This window comes from Cololabis saira, chromosome 14 (assembly GCF_033807715.1).
Source record: "Cololabis saira isolate AMF1-May2022 chromosome 14, fColSai1.1, whole genome shotgun sequence".
NCBI classification, from domain to species: Eukaryota; Metazoa; Chordata; class Actinopteri; order Beloniformes; family Belonidae; genus Cololabis; species Cololabis saira.
The window spans coordinates 42,952,574-42,975,401 of record NC_084600.1 but is presented as its reverse complement, the minus strand read 5'-3'; the positions used below and the strand labels follow the sequence as shown (position 1 = coordinate 42,975,401).

The following is a 22,828-nucleotide window of genomic DNA, read 5'->3' as shown; positions in this document are numbered from 1 at the left end:
TTGCTCACGCATGGAAACGGAATATTCTCAATGTTTCAGTTACTGGAATATTAGCAATAACCCCAATTTTGACTGCATGGAAAAGTAGTCAGTGTTTGATGTAGGTTTGATGTCCGGTTTTTTTCTGATGTGAAAACAATAAGGGTGTTCATAATATCATTGATGACAGTTACACCTTTGTCAAATTCAGGAAGCTCTGAATTGACTTTCCAGAAATGAATGAAAATGTAATGAAAAACTGAATAATTAAGCAATAGGTGGGGAGACGTGTAGAATTCTGGGTAATTCAAAAGAATGTGTAATATGCATTTATAACTGTCCCCTCCTTTAAGGATGGGGGGTGTCAGAGCCTCGAGTCCAACCGTTATCTGGGGAACAATAGAGTTGATGAGGTCAGTGGGTGAGCACCTATAGGTGCCCCCCCCCCCAGAATAGGGCAGTCTCCGAGCTGCAGAAACCTGCAGATCAATTCACACCCCAGCTGCACATTTCACACACTCAGATGAAGGCTCTAAATGGAAAAACATGTGGTGGCTGCACACTGTGAGGTTTAAGAGAGTAAATAACGGCGGCGGTGCGACGCCGGCCGGCTGCGTCTCCACAGGAATCTCCAGGAACCAAACGCAGAAACACCATCGTTCAGAGGAGAAACCCAAACACTCCTTACTGATGATTTAATAACCTTCATCTGGTCCATAGATTTACAATTTAATTTGCTAATTCTTTCTGAATTAGCAAATTAAATTGTAAATCTATGGACAAAATTAACTTTATTTAATCATTAAGCAAAGGTTATGGAGAGAAGGTGACTCTGATGAAGGCGAAAAGACATGTAAGGTCATTAAAAAACCTAAAAATGTCTTGTTGCACTAAAAAAAGAATTAGAAAAATTAATTTGTTACTGCTGTCATCAAAAATCAAGCTGGAACACGACGATAAACTTAATCTTTATCTAGTGTTGCAATTCCAGTTTTTGTTTGTTGTTTTGTCCAGTTTTTTCTGGCTAAATACTGGCTAATATTTACTAAATATTTGCTAAACATTTGCTAAATACTAGCTAAATACTTGCTAAATACAGGCTAAATATTTGCTAAATATTGACTAAATACAGGCTAAATATTTCCTAAATATTGGCTAAATACTGGTGAAATACTGGCTAAATATTTGCTAAATATTTGCTAGATATTTGCTAAATACTGGCGAAATATTTGCTAAATATTTGCTAAATATTGGCAAAATATTTACTAAATATTTGCTAAATATTGACTAAATACTAGCTAAATATTTGCTAAATATTTGCTAAATATTGGCAAAATATTGACTAAATATTTGCTAAATACTAGCTAAATATTTGCTAAATATTGACTAAATACTGGCTAAATATTTGCTAAATATTTACTAAATATTTGCTAAATATTGGCTAAATACTGGCTAAATATTGGCTAAATATCGGCTAAATACTGGTGAAATACTGGCTAAATATTTGCTAGATATTTGCTAAATACTGGCTAAATATTTGCTAAATATTGGCTAAATACTGGCTAAATACTGACTAAATACTGGCTAAATATTTGCTAAATAATAACTAAATATTTGCTAAATAATGGCTAAATATTTGCTAAATACTGGCTAAATATTTGCTAAATAATGGCTAAATATTTGCTAAATACTGGCTAAATATTTACTAAATATTCCAGAGTTAAATATTGAGCATATTTACGTAAGAAACCCTGTCTATCTGCAGAAACATGGCGGGGGAGGAAAGGTGATGCAGATCTGTTAATTGAGTTTACAGGAGTAATATATGCGGATGAACTCATGTCCCACAATGCATCTGTCATTCCCATGTAAACTAATAGCTTTCCCATCAGCCTCAGCGGTTCTTCATGTTGGGGTTATTAATGTTTCTTCCATTACCCCACCAGGCGACCGCCCCGTGTGAGAGGTGCATGCTGGGAATGTGAGCGAACCTCCCCCATCGCTGACCCGGGAACTATGGGATGTCAGACTCTTGTTAATGAAGCTGCAGCACAATAAATGAATATAGATGAGGTCATTTCAGTTCCATCAAGAATCTAAATCAGATGCACATGTTTATATTCCATAGAAATACACATATTTATATATTATTTATATTGAAAGCAGCAACCAGCATTTCTTCACATTTCAACAAACAGCCTCCACGTGTCATTATGCTCTTTTGTAGTGAAACGACTGGAAAGGATTTGGAAAGAGGTGGCTACTTCAAAAAGAAGAGAGGTGTGTATACTGTGTATTTTGTCTGTATATTGTGTGTATATTCTGTGTATATGGTGTGTATTGTGTGTACATTGTGTGTATATTCTGTATATTGTGTATATTGAGTGTCTATATTTTGTGAATACTGCGTATATTGCGTGTATCGTCTGTATATTGTGTGTATATTGTGTATATTGTATGTATATTGTATATATTGTGTGTATATTGTATATATGGTGTGTATATTGTATATATGGTGTGTATATTGTGTGTATTATGTATATATGGTGTGTATATTGTGTGTATATTGTATATATCGTGTGTATATTGTGTATATGGTGTGTATATTGTGTGTATATGGTGTGTGTATCGTGTGTATATTGTGTGTATATTGTGTATATGGTGTGTATATTGTGTATATTGTGTGTATATTGTGTATATCGTGTGTATATTGTGTATATTGACTGACCTCAGCATTTTTAAATCTCGTCTAAAAACCTATTTAAGATGCTGTAGCGAGCTCGTTGCCACTGGGGCCGACCGACAGGACAGAGGGTTTAGTGCAGGAACTCTTTATTCTCTTCTTTCACCCAAGACACACGGGGCGTCACCTTCAGCAGCTTCTTCCAGCAGACCCTTGCTGGTGCAGCTGCTCCTTATGAAGGCCGGCAGGGTGGAGAGGCTGATTGGGCACAGGTGTGCCCAATCAGCCTCTCCACCCTGCCACAGATGCTTTTAACACCCAGTAGTTTGATGACACTTTTATCTTATTAGATTTTGTTGTATTTTATTGTTTTTATTGTTTTATTGTTTTTGATTGTTCTTATTTATCCTCCTTTTTATCTATTACTTGCTGTAAAGCACTTTGCACATTGAAAGGCTGCTGTAAAGTGCTATGTAAATAAAGTACATTACATTGTGTTTATACTGTGTAGATTGTGTGTATATTGTGTGTATTGTATGTATATCGTGTATATTATGCATATTGAGTGTGTATATTTTGTGTATACTGTATATTGTGTGTATACTGTGTGTATGTGTATTGTGTGTATATTGAGTGTGTATATTTTGTGTATATGGTGTGTATTGTGTGTATATTCTGTATATTGCGTAAATTGTGTATATTGAGTGCATATATTGTGTGTATATAGTGTACATTGTGTTATTTTATTTTAGTTTTTTATTCACTTAGTTGTTAATTTTTTAATTTATGGTATTTGTAAATTTATTTTTTGTGAAAAAGGGGCAGATTAGATAAGGTTCTTCTTCTTACTGCTCCCTTTTCATTCACAATTTAGGAACATTTGTGTTTGTTTTATTTTTGAATGAAATTAATAAAATAAAATGAAATATTGAGTGTGTATATTGTGTATATTGTGTATATTGTGTGTATATTGTGTGTATATTGTGTGTATATTGTGTATATTGTGTGTATATTGTGTGTATATTGTGTACATTGTGTATATTGTGATACATCCAGAAGAAACTTCAACATTCAGATTCCTGAGCTGCAGCAGTAAATCTAATTCTCTCTCTTTTCCAGTCAAGAAAGGAGCAAAAACGTCTATTTCCAGCCAGAAAAGTCATTTTCCCGTGAAGAAACTGCACCTTCCTCCAGCCCACAGACGACACTATTTCTGTCATCACATCCTGTAAATTATATCAAACTGGATGATACTTTACTATTCCTGCAGGGGACATTTTAAACTGTTGCAGCGGAAACTGAGATTAAATAAATACGAGAGTTAAATTGATGGGAAATTGGTGATCTGAAATGATCTGAATTGGAAGTCCAGCTGATATCGAGGTGGTTGACATTTCCAGAGAGCACCTGAATGCACCGACGTGACGACACTCCTGCAGTGGAGCGATGAGGAACTCTCCCGGTACGAAACCTAGATGGAGGTTTAACCTCCGGGAAACAGGAACGCTCCTCCACAGAACCTTCACGTGTCCAGACGACGCTCCTGCAGAACCTCTTCCTGGTGGAACCTGCAGGTGCTGGAACCAGCAGCACACAGCAGACATCCACGTAGGCAGGTGGAAGCAGCAACAGGATGACCGGGGATGGGGCGGGACTGGGACCGCAGGCCAGCACGCAGCTCCCGAGGCTCCGGCCTGCAAACATGCACAAAAGAGAAAAAAGGGGGGTCGGCAAAAGAAACTACAGGAGCGATGGACAAAACGATAGCTATGAGACATTTATAAAAATGGTAATGGAGAAGAGAGGAAGGGAAGAGGAGAGGAGAAGAAGGGTGAGAGGCACCGCCCAGCGGATCATGTCGGCCCCCCCTGCAGCATAAGCCTATAGCAGCATATCTACCACCAAGCTATATTTGAGACCAACTATTATAGTCTTGTTCTATAGCTGCAACTATGACTACTGACTCTAACACACTAGAGTTTACACTACCTAGAGATTTACCAACACCAGCTAGAGGTTTACTAAACACTAACTATAGGCTTTACTAAACAGAAAGGTTTTAAGTTTAGTTTTAAAGGTGGAGGTGGTGTCAGCCTCCTTAACCCAGATTGGAAGTTGGTTCCATAGTAGTGGTGCCTGATAGCAGAACGCCCGCCCTCCAAATCTACATTTAGATACTCTAGGAACTACGAGTAAACCTGCACTCTGAGAACGGAGAGCTCTGCCAGGAACATAAGGCACTATCAGGTCTTGTAAATACTGCGGAGCTAAGCCGTTTTGGGCTTTATATGCAAGTAATAAAATTTTAAATTGGATTCTGAATTTTACAGGTAGCCAATGGAGCGACGCTAACACTGGAAAGACGTGGTCTCTCCTGCTCATTCCTGTCAGCACTCGTGCTGCTGCATTTTGGATCAGATGCTGGAACCTGCAGGTGCTGGAACCTGCAGGTGCAGGAACCTGCAGGTTCCAGCACCTGCAGGTGCAGGACGGTCCGTTGGGCGTGAGGCCGTTCAGCTCTGCAACATCACACCTGCAAAACTACATCCTCATCTCCACTGATCTCTGAACTACGGCCGTCAGGAGTCCGAGAGGAGAAACAGAACACGACGAACAGGACCAAAGACCTAGAACCGGGAGTCCGGCTCTGATGATCCCTGACTCTCAGCTCCGGGATCAAAGGTCAAAGGTCGGGTCAAAGGTCGTCTCGAGCCGCTCTGTTCTCCAGCCGACCATGTCTCATTGGCCGGTACCATCTCTGGCATCTGACCTCTGACCTCTGAGTCTCTCAAGCATCCCGACGATGTCGGACATAGACGGCGTACCGGAAGGTGAACTTTCACCCCTGAGAAGAGAGAGAGGAGTAATCTCCCGCATCACTGGCGTAGCGTTGAATGTAGCGTAGATTAGACGGCCGCGTAGAAACAAAACAAGAAGCTTCTTCTGAAAATGTGACGCACTGGTTCTTAGAAATAATCTAAAGCGTAAATCTGCTGAGTTGGACCGTCACAGTCTGGATTTCGGCCACACCACAGCACTGAGACTGTACTCATCAAAGTCTTAAATGATATTCACCTGAATAATGATGCAGGAAAATCCTCTGTTCTGGTATTACTGGATCTCAGTGCTGCATTTGACACATTCTTCTCAGCAGATTGGAAAAGTGGGTGGGACTTACCGGCACTAGTTTTCAGCAACTTGTGCTTTTTATTATTTTACCTTCTTTTCTCATAATTTTATTTCATTTTATTTGTTATTTACTCTCTATTCAATCTTTAGTCTTGTTAAGATTTGGAGTTTTTGCAGTGTGTTCTGTCTCTCTTCCTTCATTGTCGGCTCCTCTGGTTCTCTATTATTCATCACCTCCACTCCCGGCTATTTATACTCCCTCTTACCGTCAGTCTGTGTTTCCGCCTCGTTGGCTGCGTCTGCTGACGGAAACATGCAGCCGTTTCCACCGAGGCCTCCATGTTTCTGACATCCTGCTACTCAGAACACTCAGCTCAACGACCAGGCCTGTGTTGAAAAAAATACATTTTCCGATTCTAAATCGATTCTCATATTAATTCCTAAAAATCGATTTGTATGTCTAAAGATCTATTTTTTTTCATCATTACAACTTTTGGTATTTTTTGGTTTATGTCTCAAGCCCCACAATACGGTTTAACGTACATGCACGAAAATCGGTACACACCTGTATCATGTCACAAGTTAAAGAAAAGTCTCTTGGCGCCATGGCCGAAACCCAACAGGAAGTCGGCCATTTTTAATTAAATGTGTCATTTTGGCAGAATTTATGCCATTTCTTCGGCCACTTCTTCACCCGAACCGTAACGTGCACCCAGGTGTGTTATACATCAAAATGTGCTTCTCCATCCTGCGACGACGCGCATTACTTTTCTCAGTCAAAAGAGTTACCGTGGCGGCGCTAGACGCCAAAAAGCGTGCCCCCCCTTCATCTGATTGGTCCATATTTGATAGTTCCCCAAAAGTCACCAAATTTTGCATGCAAGCCAGGCCTGGTGATAATTTTGATATTTAATGGTTTGCATTAATGGGCGTGGCCTAACGGCTCAACAGCGCCCCCTAGAATACTTTTCTCTGCCATAACTTTTGAAAGGTTTGACATAAAGTGTCGTGGGTGGTGTCATCGGACTCTGTATTGAGTCCATGACCATAATTGGTGAAAATTAGCCCCGCCCCTTCTTCTGATTGGTTGTCCCTATTTTCTGCTATAACTTTTGAATGGTTTGACATAGAGAGTCGTGGGTGGTGTTATTTCTGATATGCTTATGGGGGGCGGTGGCCGTGAGTGCGAGGGCCCGTTCATCGTTGCTCGCAGCTTTAATTTTAGTTGTTTTGGATTTGGATACAGGAAGAAGAAGCAGAAATGAGGGGAATTGCGTCATGACGTTCTCCGCGCGTCGCTGGTTTGATCCAGATATCCCGAATGATTACAATAACCCTGTTTGCTCACGCATGGAAACAGATTATTCCCAATGTTTCAGTAACCGGAATATTGACCTTAACCTGAATTTTGACTGCATGTAAACTTAGTCAATGTCAGTGTTGGGTGTAACGCGTTACAAAGTAACGCGTTACTGTAACGAGATTACATTCGCCAGTAACGCAGTAATGTACTGCGTTACAGTTGTAATTTGGGTAATCCCGTTATAGTTACTCTAAGACAAAAAAATGTGTTACTTTAGTTACTTTAAGCTTTTCAGCTACATGTAGAACGGGAGAACAGAAAAAAAATCAAACTTGCCTTTCATGCGTCTTCACGCGTTGCGCAACACTTGTCTGACTTAAGGCTGATTTATGGTTCCGCGTTAAATCGACGCAGAGCCTACGGTGTCAGGTACGCGGCGACGCACACCGTACGGTGTGCGTCGCCGCGTAACCTACGCCGTAAGTTCTGCGTTGGTATAACGCAGAACCATAAATCAGCCTTTAACGTGATCTTACGGGATTTGACGGGATTTGACGGGACTTCTGGTGCTGATCTGGGCACTGCAGTAATAAGGTTCCAACTACAGGACTGTTTCAGAAAATTAGAATATTGAGATAAAGTTCTTTATTTTCTGTAATGCAATTAAAAAAACAAAAATGTCATACATTCTGGATTCATTACAAATCAACTGAAATATTGCAAGCCTTTTATTATTTTAATATTGCTGATTATGGTTTACAGTTTAAGATTAAGATTCCCAGCATATTCTAATTTTTTTAGACAGGATATTTGAGTTTTCTTAAGCTGTAAAACATGATCAGCAATATTAAAATAATAAAAGGCTTCAGTTGATTTGTAACGAATCCAGAATGTATGACATTTTTGTTTTTTGTTATTGCATTACAGAAAATGACAATATTTTAATTTTCTGAGACAGTCCTGTACATGTTGTTCATTGGCAATCGAGTTATGGTGCAGCTCAGGTGATATTGTGGAGTAATCCAAAAGTAATGTAACTAGTTACTTTCAGCAACCAGTAACTAAGTAGTGTAAGGGATTACTTTTTTAAAGTAACTAGTAATATGTAATGGATTACTTTTTTTGAGTAACTACCCCAACACTGGTCATTGTAAACATGAGAACTTTAAGTTCATATTCTGCTGCTCGTCCCCCCCGAGGAATCAACCCCGAAGGTTCCTGGTCTCTTTCATGGAAGACAATCAGACTCCATCAGTCCCTTTACAGGGTAAAAGGCTTTCAACATATGCAATTTCACCAGTCATGCACTGGCTATCAGGGTGTGTGTGTGTGTGTGTGTGTGTGTGTGTGTGTGTGTGTGTGTGTGTGTGTGTGTGTGTGTGTGTGTGTGTGTGTGAGAGCAGCTGGTCACGTTCCTGCAGGGAATGAACTGATCCCAGGTTCCAATTCCAGCCTAAATTTCCCAATCAGACCATTATTCATATTTCAGTGGGTTAAAGCTGCAGCTCGGCCCCGATTGTTCCCGGGATTTAATGTTTTTATGCAGCAGCATCAATAATGGAGCTGCAGGTTCTATTTCTAGATATGGAGCGGCCTGAGAGTCAGGAGGCTTCAGGAAACACGGCTTCTCTCATGAACACTTTAAGCTTAATATCGCGCAAATGCGACTCCATTAACTCTTTAAGTAGGACTTTTAAAATCTCTATGAAGCGGAAAAATGAGACCCACAGAAGCACGGGGAGAACATGCAAACTCCACACAGAAAGACCCTGCCGGGCCTGGGAGTCAAACCAGGAAGCACCAAGCCACCGTGCTGCCCAATATCAGAAACAGAAAATTCCAAATCATCCATGAAGAAAATAATACGGCTTAATTCAAAAGGTGGAACATTATTAATTTTAAGAGATATCCAATTGTGTATGTCGGTGTTTCTTCATCCTTTTTGCAGAAGGAACATTGATCTACCTCAAATTTAAATCTTTTTTTTAAGAAATTCTGCCACAGGAAAGACCTTATTCATAATTTTAAAATGTACTTCTTTAACTTTAGGAAAAAATAGACCATTTAATACATTTGGAGTGAACGGCATCAAATACAGAAAAGTAGCATTACAAAAGTGACATTTATTTCTTACAAAATAAGTAATAAACCCAAAACTACCAATATGGAATGTCATGAAATGAATAAGTGTTCAATTTAAAAGAACATTTCAGACTGCTTTAGTTCGGTTTGGTGCGACAGCTCCCTCTAGCGGAGGTCGGACGGTAGTGCAGGCGGTTTATGTATGTAAACGAGAGCAAAATTAACGTCATGAAATACGTCAAAGTGGCATTACAGTGACATTTATAACTTAAAAAATAAAAACTACCATTATGAAATTAAATAAGGGGCCATTTAAAAACATTTCAGGAAAAAAAAGAAAGTTTAAAGAGATTAAGATTAAAATGCATATATATGCTTTGGGTTTTACCAAACTTGGTATTAACCATTAATATATATATATATATATATATATATATATATATATATATATATATATGCAGAGAGAACATTGTACATTTGAAAAAATTAACGTAAACTGTACTTTTACGTCTCTTAAACTGATGTGTGAAAAAAACGATATTGTCAAAAGCTTATAAGACGTTTCTGTCTTAATCTTTATTAATACACTTCCCATAGCTTGTCAGTAAATATATCTTTTTTTTTCTCTCAAACCCCTAAAATGTTGAATATCTGTAAATAATTGTTTTGTTTCATGTGCACTTTATTGTATACCCTATGGAATTTTGTTCAATAAAGTTTGAAGAAAAAAAATATATATATGCAGAGAAGAAAAGAACTTTTCAGACGCTTTAGTGCAGCTTGGTGCAACGGCGGCCTCTAGCGGCCTCAGCTGGTGGTGCAGGCGGCAGTTTGTTTATGTAAATAAACGCCATGAAATACGTAAAAGTGGCCTTACAAAATAAAAAAAAACATTATGAAATAATGTTATGAAATAAATAAGTGGCCATTTTAAAATAACATTTTAGTGTTCTATTTAATGGAAGTGTTTAATTTTGAATTAAACTGCCATCTCACACACTTTCTTGCTATATGGACTGAGCCCAAAACAAAACACTTCAATAGGTCACTAAAGGCCTCTTTGTTGCAAATGGGACTTGATTTAAACTCATTAGGGCTCATTTGTACCAAAAAAACCAAACCTGCCATCACAACACTGAGGCAAAAAACGAGATCTGCAAGCGTTTCTGGGTGAAGGACACTAAAAATATTCTATTTCTACTAAATAAAACTAAAATTATGAAATAATGTGTCAGGAAATAAATAAGTGGCCATTTTAGGATAACATTTTAGTGTTCTATTTAATGGAAGTGTTTAATTTTGAATGAAACGCCACTCTCTCAAAACACTCTTGCCATATGGACTCAGTCCAAAAAACAAAAATAAATAAAAAAAAAAAAAAAAAAAAAAAAGTTATAAAATGGGTCACCAGAGGGCTCTTTGTTGCATATGGAACTTGATATAAACCCACTAAAGCTCAATTGTACCCTAAAACCAAACCTGCCATGACAACGCTAATAAAAATAAATAAAAAGATAAACTTCCATTATAAAATAATGTGTCAGGAAATAATTAAGTGGTCATTTTAAAATAACATTTTGATGTGTCCCATTTCATGGAAGTGTTTAATTTTGAATGAAACTCTACTCACTCACTTTTTTGCTATATGGACTAAGCCCCAAAACAAATAAAATATTATACAATAGGTCAATAGAGGAGCCTTTGTTGCAAATGGGACTTGATTTAGACCCACTAAAGCTCAGTTGTACCAAAATAAAAAAACCTGCCATCACAAAACGAGATCTGCAACCGTTTCTGGGTGAAGCACATCAAAAATATTCGGAGGTGAACCCCATTGTTGAAAGATCTTAAGTTTGCAATAGTTTAGATTTAAATAAATAAAATGAATAGAACAACAACGACGTCCAGATGAAAGTATTTATTCACATCTGAAACTTGTGCGTTGCCAGTTCCTTTGGGACCAGAGTTAGTAGCGACACAAACCTGAACAAATATACGACTGAGATCAACACGGCGTCACTATTAACGGTATTTAGAAGAGCCTGAAAGACTGAAACTGTCACATGATGTCTACGTTGGTCTTGTAAGTGCTGTGGGGGAATAATAACGTTTCCAGTGCTTCGGGGGTTTTACTGGGTGATGCCGATGACGCCGCAGGCCAGACGGCCGCCAGCGTTGCCCGTCTTCAGACTCTCCTCGTTCCCTCCTTTCCCCAGATCGTCAGCTTTCTCGTGGATCTAAAACAGCACAAACAAAGTAGGGCTGAAACGATTCCTCGAATAATTTGATTACAAAAAATGATGGAGAAATTTTCTCTGCCTCGAGGAATCGTTTAATTATCGCAGCTCAAAGCAGCACTGCAAAAACTCAAAATCTTACCAGGAATATTAGTCTTATTTCTAGTTAAAATGTCTCATTTTTAATCAGAAAATCTCATTACACTTAAAACAAGACTCATTACCAGAAAAATAACTTATTTGACAATTTTCACCTGTTTCAAGTATATTTTCACTTGAAATAAGTAGAAAAATCTGCCAGTGGAACAAGATTTATCTTCTCATTAAGCAAAAAAATCTAGCAAAAATGTTTTTCCAAACAGGTAAAAATTGTTGTTTTTTTTCCAGTGGTGAATGACCTTGTATACAGGAGACACAGAGGGGACATGATCGAAGTATACAAGCTTGTACATGAGATATATGATGCCACAGCCGAACCTATTGTTCAGTTCTGGAACAGTACATATGAACTGAGAGGAAACTCTTTGAAGTTGTTCCCACAAAAGTGTCACTCAGAGAAGAGGAGGAACTTTTTCACACTGCGCGCGGTCAAAGAGTGGAATGAACTTCCAGAGGAAGTCGTGCAGGCCCAGTCTGTGAACTCTTTTAAGAACAGACTGGATAGGTTCTGGTCAAACAAAGACTTTTTGTACGATTTTAGAGCTGATAGGTGATGCAAAATGGATTTAATTAATCTGTGTGATTTTATGAAATGTTTTGAATGTAAATTTTAGTCTATATATTTATTGTAAGTTATTTTTGATACCGATGTAAAGGACACATGTCCTGTATCGGTCAATTTATTAAACTATTAAACTTTATTAAACTTAAACTTTATTAAACTTAATGAGTCTTGTTTTAAGTGTAATGAGATTTATTTCGACTAAAAATGAGACATTTTAACTAGAAATAAGTTCAGGGTTTTTAAAATTGCACAGCCATGAACCTACTGTGTTAAATAATTTAGTTTTAGTAATGTCAATTAACATCTAACATATGTATATTTATAATTGCTCTTTAACTAAACAAAAATATGTTTTATCCGATTAATCGATGGAATTTTCAGTACAATACTGGATTACCGTATTGACCCGAATATAAGACGACCCTGATTATAAGACGACCCCCTCTTTTTCAAGACTCAAATTTGAAAAAAGACTTTTTTTTAACACCAAATTAAATTTTTATACAGAAAATAATTACAGTACATCTGAAACAAATGATTATAACAATATATTTGAGAGAAAAAGCATGTTATTTTGCCTCATTGAAATCATGATCTTGAAGTTTGCATCATAACTTCTTCGACCCACTTTTCTCCAGATTGTCGCTACGTTTCTCCATTTTCTGTTATCTCTTCTCTTATTTTCTTCTCTTACCGCTATTTTTTATTTTTCTTCTTCATGCTACTGCCATTTTTATTTTTCTTCTTCGTGCCAGGGATTCACTTTGGCCTGGGGAGTTTAGTTCAGCATTCGCTTTAAAGATATCTGGCGCCATCTAGCGTTGTGAATGGGTATAACGTCTAGACCCCGAATGTAAGACGACCCCCACTTTTTCAGTCCTATTTCAATGCAAAAAACACCGTCTTATATTCGGGCCAATACGGTACTAAGATATTCAATAGCTGCAGCCCTAAAACAAAGGTTTAAATAAGTAGAATAAACAGCAGAACCAGCAGGTTAAGGACCTTGTAGTGGTTTTAAAACGTACCACCATGGTCCTGCCGATGACGGAGTGCGGCCCGGCCAGCGTGATGACCTTGTCTGTGATGTTGATCTTGGCCACGTTGTCGCCGCCTGCAGTCACGTTCCCCAGGTCTCCCACGTGTCTGTTGGATAAACACGTTAGACAAACCACGTTAGACGCTTCCTCGCTGGTCAAACACTCACAAGTTCATAAGCTACACAAATTAGGCCTGTGTTGAGAGAGAGAGAGGAAAAAAAAAAAAAAAAAAAAAAAGATTCTAAATCGATTCTCATATTAATTCCTAAAAATCGATCATATGTCTAAAGATTGATTTTTTTCCATCATTACATTACAATTTTTGGTATTTTTTTGTTTATGCCCCAAAAAAGGAATGTTATTGTTGGACACAAGAATAACTGGTGCCATGTTTGTCTTTAAATATGTTTAAAGGTATGAAAACATTAAAGTTTTCAGTTTTCAGTAATTGCATACATAGTATATAAAGTAATGAAATATATACTGTCTTGGGGTTACATTTGCATAAAATGCTAAAAACCAAATCCTCAAAAATTAAAAACCGAAATAGACTGAAAATGGAAAAACTAAAACTGATTTCATCCGTCTCTGTTTCCTCCCTGGATCTGTTTGGTAATTCTGACCCACGATGTTTCTGTTTCAGTTCTATCATCATTCTGGGAGCTGATTGGTCCTTACAGCATCATTAGCTGCAATACTTGCTGTTGAATCTCAATATAATACTAGTATTAATATGTTGCAGAACTACAGTCATATCATTCATGCAACAGCTCAAAAAACAGTTTTAATAACACTAACCCAAATCAAAATCGGAACAAATCAAATCTTGATAATCGATTCTGAATCTTAAGAATTGGAATCGAATCGATCCCCAGCCCTGGTTTAACACAAGCAGCTTATACCTGATAGCTTACTAACTTAATTATTGATTACACACTAAAATCTGATATTAGCATGTAGCTCGTTATTTTTATACTGCAACTTGAAGATTTTAAGTAATTTTAGAAACTGATTTTTTTTAAATATTTTGTCCTACTTCATAAAGCCTTAGAATTAAATGAGTGTACTTGGTCCTTCCTGCCAAAAGTAACCGCTTTTCCACCAAACCGATTCCAGGGCTGGTTCTGGTTCTGGGCCAGTGCCGAGTTTGGAACAGGCAAAATTCCAAACATGTTGAAAGAGCCGTATTGGACCAAAAAACAAAAAAAAACAAATATGTTTGGAGCTGCAAAAAATGAAAGCCTTGGAATGAAGACAAATGGCGAAATGTCAAGAAAAAGTCAAAATGTCGGTATTAAAAAAGGAAAAAGGAAAAAAAAGGTCAAACATTTTTGGAAAAAGCTCCAGGGAGCCACTAGGGCAGCGCTAAAGAGCTCGGAGCCGCGGGTTGCCGACCCCTGGTCTAGAGGAAAGAACCTCTTACGTAAGTGGAGGGAGGGGAGTTATTAAGACCAACGGCAACAGCAAAACTGGGAGACGGAGACATTTTCAAATAAGAATTTATCTGGATGCAGCAAAGCATCATGGGAGGAGGAGGAGACAACCTGACTTTAAGAGATGTGTCCACGGAGGAGCTACGTGGACCAAGTCCTGTTAGAGCAGATACCTGGTTGTTGCTGCAACTTTCAGGCAAACGCAGAGACGCAACTGACGTTTGCAGAGACGTAGAGCAGCACTGGAAAAGCGGTAAAGGTGTTGCCACACCACTCTGTACAAAACTTTCCACTAATTCCTCCATTATTATGTTTCTTAAGCTGAAGTTAATGTTTGACTGACTGAGCACACGTTTGCGTAATGTCACACCACTCGTCCCTCGGACGGACTCACCTCTCTGCATCGTTGGGACCGGCGTGGTTCTTCCCGTGGGGGTTGTAGTGAGGACCAGCACTGATGCACCCTGGGAAAGAGAGGATGTTAATATGGGGAATGCATTGACGTCACTTCCCCACTGGAAACGCCCCCTTACTGCACTGAGTGGTAAAAACATCAGCACAAATCGCTGCAACTAGTGGAGAAGACGGGATAACAGCTGATTATCGGCTTAAATTAGCGTCAGTTGGACTTGACAGTGACCCGTACAGTTACCAGGAACCAGTGGTCCATGGACATTAATATTTGGTACAGTTACCAAGAACCAGTGGTCCATGGACATTAATATTTGGTACAGTTACCAAGAACCAGTGGTCCATGGACATTAATATTTGGTACAGTTACCAAGAACCAGTGGTCCATGGACATTAATATTTGGTACAGTTACCAAGAACCAGTGGTCCATGGACATTAATATTTGGTACAGTTACCAAGAACCAGTGGTCCATGGACATTAATATTTGGTACAGTTACCAAGAACCAATGGTCCATGGACATTAATATTTGGTACAGTTACCAAGAACCAATGGTCCATGGACATTAATATTTGGTACAGTTACCAAGAACCAATGGTCCATGGACATTAATATTTGGTACAGTTACCAAGAACCAGTGGTCCATGGACATTAATATTTGGTACAGTTACCAAGAACCAGTGGTCCATGGACATTAATATTTGGTACAGTTACCAAGAACCAGTGGTCCATGGACATTAATATTTGGTACAGTTACCAAGAACCAATGGTCCATGGACATTAATATTTGGTACAGTTACCAAGAACCAATGGTCCATGGACATTAATATTTGGTACAGTTACCAAGAACCAATGGTCCATGGACATTAATATTTGGTACAGTTACCAAGAACCAGTGGTCCATGGACATTAATATTTGGTACAGTTACCAAGAACCAGTGGTCCATGGACATTAATATTTGGTACAGTTACCAAGAACCAGTGGTCCATGGACATTAATATTTGGTACAGTTACCAAGAACCAATGGTCCATGGACATTAATATTTGGTACAGTTACCAAGAACCAGTGGTCCATGGACATTAATATTTGGTACAGTTACCAAGAACCAGTGGTCCATGGACATTAATATTTGGTACAGTTACCAAGAACCAGTGGTCCATGGACATTAATATTTGGTACAGTTACCAAGAACCAATGGTCCATGGACATTAATATTTGGTACAGTTACCAAGAACCAGTGGTCCATGGACATTAATATTTGGTACAGTTACCAAGAACCAGTGGTCCATGGACATTAATATTTGGCCACGAATCCAGTTTCCTGATATTTATATGTACTTAATTTCTACGACGGGGACCAACATTACCTGATACAAAATGGGAACCGGAAATCCACATTTCTGTCCTGGAATCCAGTTGTTTCTGTGAATTGCAGCGATCCATTTGTCTCTTAAGCTTATTTCTCGTCAGTCTGTAAAACGATAACTCAGATTTCTTACTAAATCTATGAGAACAGTCGATCGCACAACAGCTCTTTCCCATTTTAGAAGTTTTTTAGTTGCTCAAACTGAAAGTTTACGCCGACACTCAGTCTCAGTCGGCGAAACCCGCTGTGACGTTGCATCTGTGACGTCACGCTCATTCCCTCTATAGCTCCAACGGGAACTCTTTCAGGTCCAGCAGCACCCTAATCTAATCTGCTGGTTTAACAATTTCAGGGTTTGGGGAAAAAGGACGTAGATTATCTTCTTCGGTTCGGACTCTCACCGTTGGTGTTGTCTCCGAACGCGTGGACGTGGAAACCGTGTTCACCGGGGGTGAGACCCTTAATCTCCCCCGTCACCTTCACCGCAGCAGAGTCATTCTGAGGGATGAGACAAAACACAAGAGTTAAAACAAGCAGTACAGAAACATACGGACCACAACAAACAGGCGGCTCTTCCCCCAGAGCTGTCAAAGCCCCTGCAGCAATTACTCATGAAAAGTATTTATTATCTATTGTGTGTACATATACAGTATATGTGTATATGCTGTACATTGTGTTTATTTCACTGCATAAGCACTTCCGGTTAGATGCCAACTGAATTTCGTTGCTCTGTACTTTAACATGTGCAATGATAATTAAGTTGAATCTAATCTAAAATGGAGAAGCTCAAATTGAATTTAATGTCTGACATCCAACGACAATAAAGTATTTCTATTCTACCTCACACTTCCTTTTAAAGTATCATAATGTATTTTAAAGTATTGTTGCCGTTGTTCCTTTTTCTTCTCCCTGCAAACAAAAGCTGCAATGTCAATTTCCCTTTTGTGACTTTAAATGTACTAACAAAGTCTTTAGAAGAATATTACCCTAACCCAATAAAAAGATCCTAAAGGAATCTGAAGTGGAAAAGATTAGGAAAATAAGAAAAAATTATATTTCATTTCCACCGAAAAGAAAAGAGGTAAACTTCAAATTTTTAAATGAAATTTACCCAACAAATTAGTTTTTAAGATTCAAATGTAATTTTGGATAAGTGTGTTTTTTGTGAATGGGAAATTGAAACTATTTGTGGAGTGAGATGCAGAGCTGCTATAGTCCAAGGACATTGAGCTACAAACCAACAGCTACAACAGTGAAAACGGTTATATTTGGTGTTTTGGTTGAAGACAAGTATTTGGACTTTGTCCTTAATAATTTGGTGTTTTTGGGAAAGTTCTTCATTCACAAATGTAGATATTTTAAGACCAAACTGTTTGACCCATTGTAGAAATGAGCTAAAGCTCTTGTAAGTCCTTGAGTTTTGTTAAAGAAAAGAAAGCCCTTAAACTGTTTTCTTTACTTAATTTCTCTGAACTAGTTTAGCAACAATAAAAACATCTAAAAAATAAAATGTCCACCTAATTTCATACTCCATGTAACACACACACACACACCCACCCACGTACTAGTAAATTACATTATCATCAGAGGTGTCAAGTAACAAAGTACAAATACTTCTTTACCTTACTTAAGTAGAAATTTTGGTTATCTATACTTCACTGGAGTAATTATTTTTCAGAAGACTTTTTACTTCTTACATTTTCACACAATTATCTGTACTTTTTATTCCTTACATTTTAAAAACAGCCCCGTTAATCTATTTCATTTCGGCCTTTAAAAAAAAAACAACTATCCAGTTAAATTGTGAATTTGGTTGTGGCACAATGAAGGATGTTTTTGTCCAGTTTTGTTCTTACATCCGTTCCCTCAGATTCCTGCAACTAAACTTGGATGTACATTCCAATAAAGGTTAGGATAAATGATAACATGAACATGAACGTTTGACTTTTTGCACCATTACAATACTTATAGGAACTAGTCATCATATCTGCTGCTCTCTGAAACACATGTTAATGCTCAATAGTACACATATATGCTTCTTTAATATATTTGCATTATACTAAGATGCATTCATTTTAAATGGCTTTTGTCCTTAATGCCTTTTTTCCCCCTTACATTACTTTTACTTGAGTAAAAGACTTGAGTTGATACTTCAACTTCTACAGGAGTATTTTTAAACTCTAGTATCTATACTTCTAACTGAGTAATGAATGTGAATACGTTTGACACCTCTGATTATCATGGGACAATTGGTAAAAACACTAGTGATTAAAAGATTTTGTAAAAATGCACATGTAACCTTCATTAATGGCACGCGCATGCGCAGTTCTGCCCTAATCAGCTCAGCGAGGCAGTAGAAGTTAGAGCATGACTCAGCAGAAATAACAGGCTTAATGTTCTTTAACATCAGTATTTGGGCACTTATCAGATTTTAATGGAAGCAGAACGATAAAAACCATAATAAATGAGTTTGAGAGGATATTGAAAACAAACAAGCAATGTTTGTGCACCAAAATCAAAGCAGAACTTCACGCTGTTAATGATTAACTAAGTTACCGTTTATGGGATACGACTTCATTGATAAGAATTTCGTAGTACATGGAGTAATTATGAAAATATATACATATATAAAGATAAAAATGACCAAATGTGCATTTTGTGACGCATGTGTGACGCTCAGCGCGCTCCCGGCGGGATTAAAGTCGCTGTTTCCGGTTTTTTCCGGTTCGTTTGGGGTTCTGTCTCACCTCCTGCTCCAGGTACACGGTTCCGATAGTCTCTCCGGCTCCTTTCAGCACACACACGGCCTTCATGGTGGAAGATCAGCGGGTTCGAAGCTGCTGCTGCCCGAGACCAGTAGGTTATAGAAGCGAGGCGGGTTCAAATCCCCGCCAGCCAATCAGAGCTGGAGGCGGGCACAGGAGCTCCGCTCTGATTGGTCAGAGTCACCGGCAGCCAATCAGAGCTGGAGGCGGGCACAGGAGCTCCGCTCTGATTGGTCAGAATCACAGACCGTCTATAATGATGGAGGAAGTATTCCGTCACGTGACCCATTGGTTTGAATTGTTTACGGTCACAAGACAGCTCTGCATTAAAGGTTTATATTTGTGTGACTTTAAATGTACTAACAAAGTTATAAGAAACATTTTGCTAGAAGAATATTACCCCTAACCCAATAAAAAGATCCTAAAGGAATTTGAAGTGGAAAAGATTAGGAAAATAAGAAATAAGTAAAATAATAAGTAAAATAAGTCCAGCAGCTAGTTATTTGTTATTGTAATTTAATAATTCCTCTCCTTTTCTATGCTACATTATGTGAATTTAAATGCTTAATTTATTTTGTTATTCATATGCACCTTTTTTAATTCTTTTAAATTCTTAGAGCGCCTTGTTTTTTTGTTTTTTGTATTCCTTACAAGAATCCCCTTTTTTATTTTCCTTTCTTTTCATACTGTATTTAAATTATTTGTCTTTGAGAGTTTGGATATTTTCAATAGTTTTGCTTTAAAAAAAGAAACATTCCGTCACGTGACCTATTGGTTTGAATTGAAGTGATTATTTGATTAATTAGTTATTAATTATTTAATCGGTATTGTTTCTTTTAATCTTTGATCATGTATCATTGATAGCGATTGAGGCGGTTTTTTTCACTGATCAGCACTTTGTGCTGCAGTTTTTTGTACGAAATAGCTTGACTTGAGTTGTTTTATTTTCAAACATATTTTTATAAATCCCAAATGCTAATGAATAGTTCCTGTAGTCCAGCAGTCTCTTCAGAGACTTAAATGTCTCTGACCTTTTATGAAAACTGTTTAATCCCAAACTCCGGGGTTATTATCCTCCCATTTTAAATAAACCAGAACTGTACATTTATATCCACCTTGTTTGGATATCTGTATCTTTGCTTTCTTTCGGTTACTTATTTGTCACTCTGCCACAAGGAGAAAAATTAATCTGAAACGAGAAATTTAAAGATTATCCTCCCAGACTTCAAATACACACCCATTATTGTGACGTAATGAAGGCATAATTCCACAAATCTAAACTTTCTGCATATAATAAATAATATATCTCCTCCTTCTGTGATTGTGAGAATATAAAAAAAGCTGTTTAGACATGATCTACGTAAGCTTTACAATATTTTTTATTTTCTTCTCTCCTGCTGTCAAACCCTGGCATGTTTGATGATTGTTTGTGTATTAATGTTGTGTACGATATTTCATTATTATTGTATACACTGTTCAGTCTTATGTATACTGTTGTTGTGAAAGTCAATAAAAACTTTAGCTGGAACAGGCGTGCAACATTTATGGATAAAGAAAAAAACTAAAAATACCTCCATCACACCATCTTACACAAATTTAACTCACGATTCACGACTTGAACTAGCAATGATTGTGTTAAAAAGTAAATAAACATATCGAAATTATATTGAAATCAGAAAGTCTAAAAAAAAAAATAAGCATCTGATGAAAATAGAACAGAAAAATCATTTTTTTAAGACCTACACTGAAAAAACTCAAAATCTTAACAAGGATATTTGTCTTATTTCTAGTTAAAATGTCTCATTTTTAGTAAAAAAAAAAATCTCATTACACTCAAAACAAGACTCATCACTGGAAAACACAACAATTTTGCTTGTAATGAGAAGATACATCTTGTCCCACTGGCAGATTTTTCTACTTATTTCAAGTAAAAATTTACTTTAAACAGGTGAAAATTGTCAAATAAGTTCTTTTTCTGGTAATGACTCTTGTTTTAAGTGTAATGAGATTTTTTGACTAAAAATGAGACATTTAAACTAGAAATAAGACAAATATTCCTGGTAAGATTTTGAGTTTTTGAAGTGTACACTTTCTTTTTCTAAGTTATCCAAGCAGTATTTAATAATAACAATGATTAATAACACATTTGTGTCATTCCTTTTAATGCACAGAAATATCTGGATTAGTTTGAACAAAGTGAACAGCATGGGGTTAGGCACAAGATTCATGAAGCAAAACAACTTGGTACAAAAATAGTTTATTAAAAAACTGTTTTCCTGTGGCTGAAATATTGAAGGTTTCCATGTCCTTTGCGTTTTTAAAACAAGTCAGAATAGTCCGTCAATCTTCAAACCACTAGGAATAAAAATGTTAAAGCAGTGGGCCTCTGTTTTTCTGCGTCGTCTCTCAGATCGGGTCAGAACTATCGACATCGTCGGTGTTGTGAAGCTTATTTATTTACAGCAGGAGACCAGTGGAAAGACGCCATCGTGTCGTGACATGTACTTAAGACAGTGGTGGGAGAGTCAAATAAAAAAGGCGGCACGTTGCCAGAAATCCTGCCCAACATTTCAGTCGCTGCTCGACTCCAGGAGCCGAGTCTCAACTCGGAACTGGGAAAGAAAATTCAAAATATCTTTTGTCTTTTTTCTGAGTCAACACTGCAAAAACTCAAAATCTTACCAGGAATATTTGTCTTATTTCTAGTTAAAATGTCTCACTTTTAGTCAAAAAATCTCATTACACTGAAAACAAGAGTTAAACAAGAGTCATTACCAGAAAAATAACTTATTTGACAATTTTCACCTGTTTCAAGTAAATTTTCACTTGAAATAAGTAGAAAAATCTGCCAGTGGAACAAGATTTATCTTCTCATTACAAGCAAAAAAATCTTGTTCCACTGGCAGATTTTTCTACTTATTTTAAGTGAAAATCTACTTGAAACAGGTGAAAATTGTTGTTTTTTTCCAGTGATGAGTCTTGTTTTAAGTGTAATGAGATTTTTTGACTAAAAATGAGACATTTTAACTAGAAATAAGACAAATATTCTTGTTAAGATTTTGAGTTTTTGCAGTTAAATCATCCACGTTGCTCTCAGACGTACATAACTTAATAAAAACAAATGTTATATGCGTTATCACATACTGAACTATGTTTGTAAAATGATGTTAGAGCGAATTTAAAGCAGAAAAACAGGATAAACTGCAAATTTCAAAAGGAGTTCGTTTGTTTCACATTTTCATGCACCATAAAATGACTTTCACCATGAGAAAACTCTTTAAATTTGCGAATTATTTTTGTCAGACAAGAATTTTATTTATTTATTTATTTTTTTAATACCTGAATACGCCGAAACATGTCAGGTATTTAAAAAAAAAAAAAAAGATTGTCCAACAAAAAGAATTAGCAAATTAAATTGTAAAGTCATGGATGAAATGAACTTGATTAAATCATATTAAACTCTTTCATTTCAAGTTGATTCCCTGAAAATACTCATTTTTATATTTGTCATTCTTGATATTTGTGTAGATTTAAATTCTTCAATGTTTGTGTAACTGGAATATCCTGAAACATCTTAACACATCTGCAATTCAACAGTTCGACTAAGAAAAAAATTAAGTATTGTTGGTTTTGTAAAATAAAAAAAAACAATATTAGGGATGCCTGGAAGAGAT

General features: G+C 37.2%; 1 protein-coding gene across 1 annotated transcript; it reads right to left on the bottom strand.

Moving 5' to 3' along the window:
• Positions 1 to 11,217: 11,217 nt before the first annotated feature.
• On the bottom strand, positions 11,218 to 19,256 carry sod1 (superoxide dismutase 1, soluble). Its single transcript, XM_061739229.1, has 5 exons — positions 19,137 to 19,256; positions 16,791 to 16,887; positions 15,005 to 15,074; positions 13,166 to 13,283; positions 11,218 to 11,413 (listed from the first exon to the last, which is right to left on the bottom strand). The coding sequence occupies exons 1-5, from the start codon at positions 19,200 to 19,202 to the stop codon at positions 11,306 to 11,308; spliced, it is 459 nt and encodes a 152-aa protein (XP_061595213.1). The 5' UTR covers positions 19,203 to 19,256; the 3' UTR covers positions 11,218 to 11,305.
• Positions 19,257 to 22,828: the final 3,572 nt, after the last annotated feature.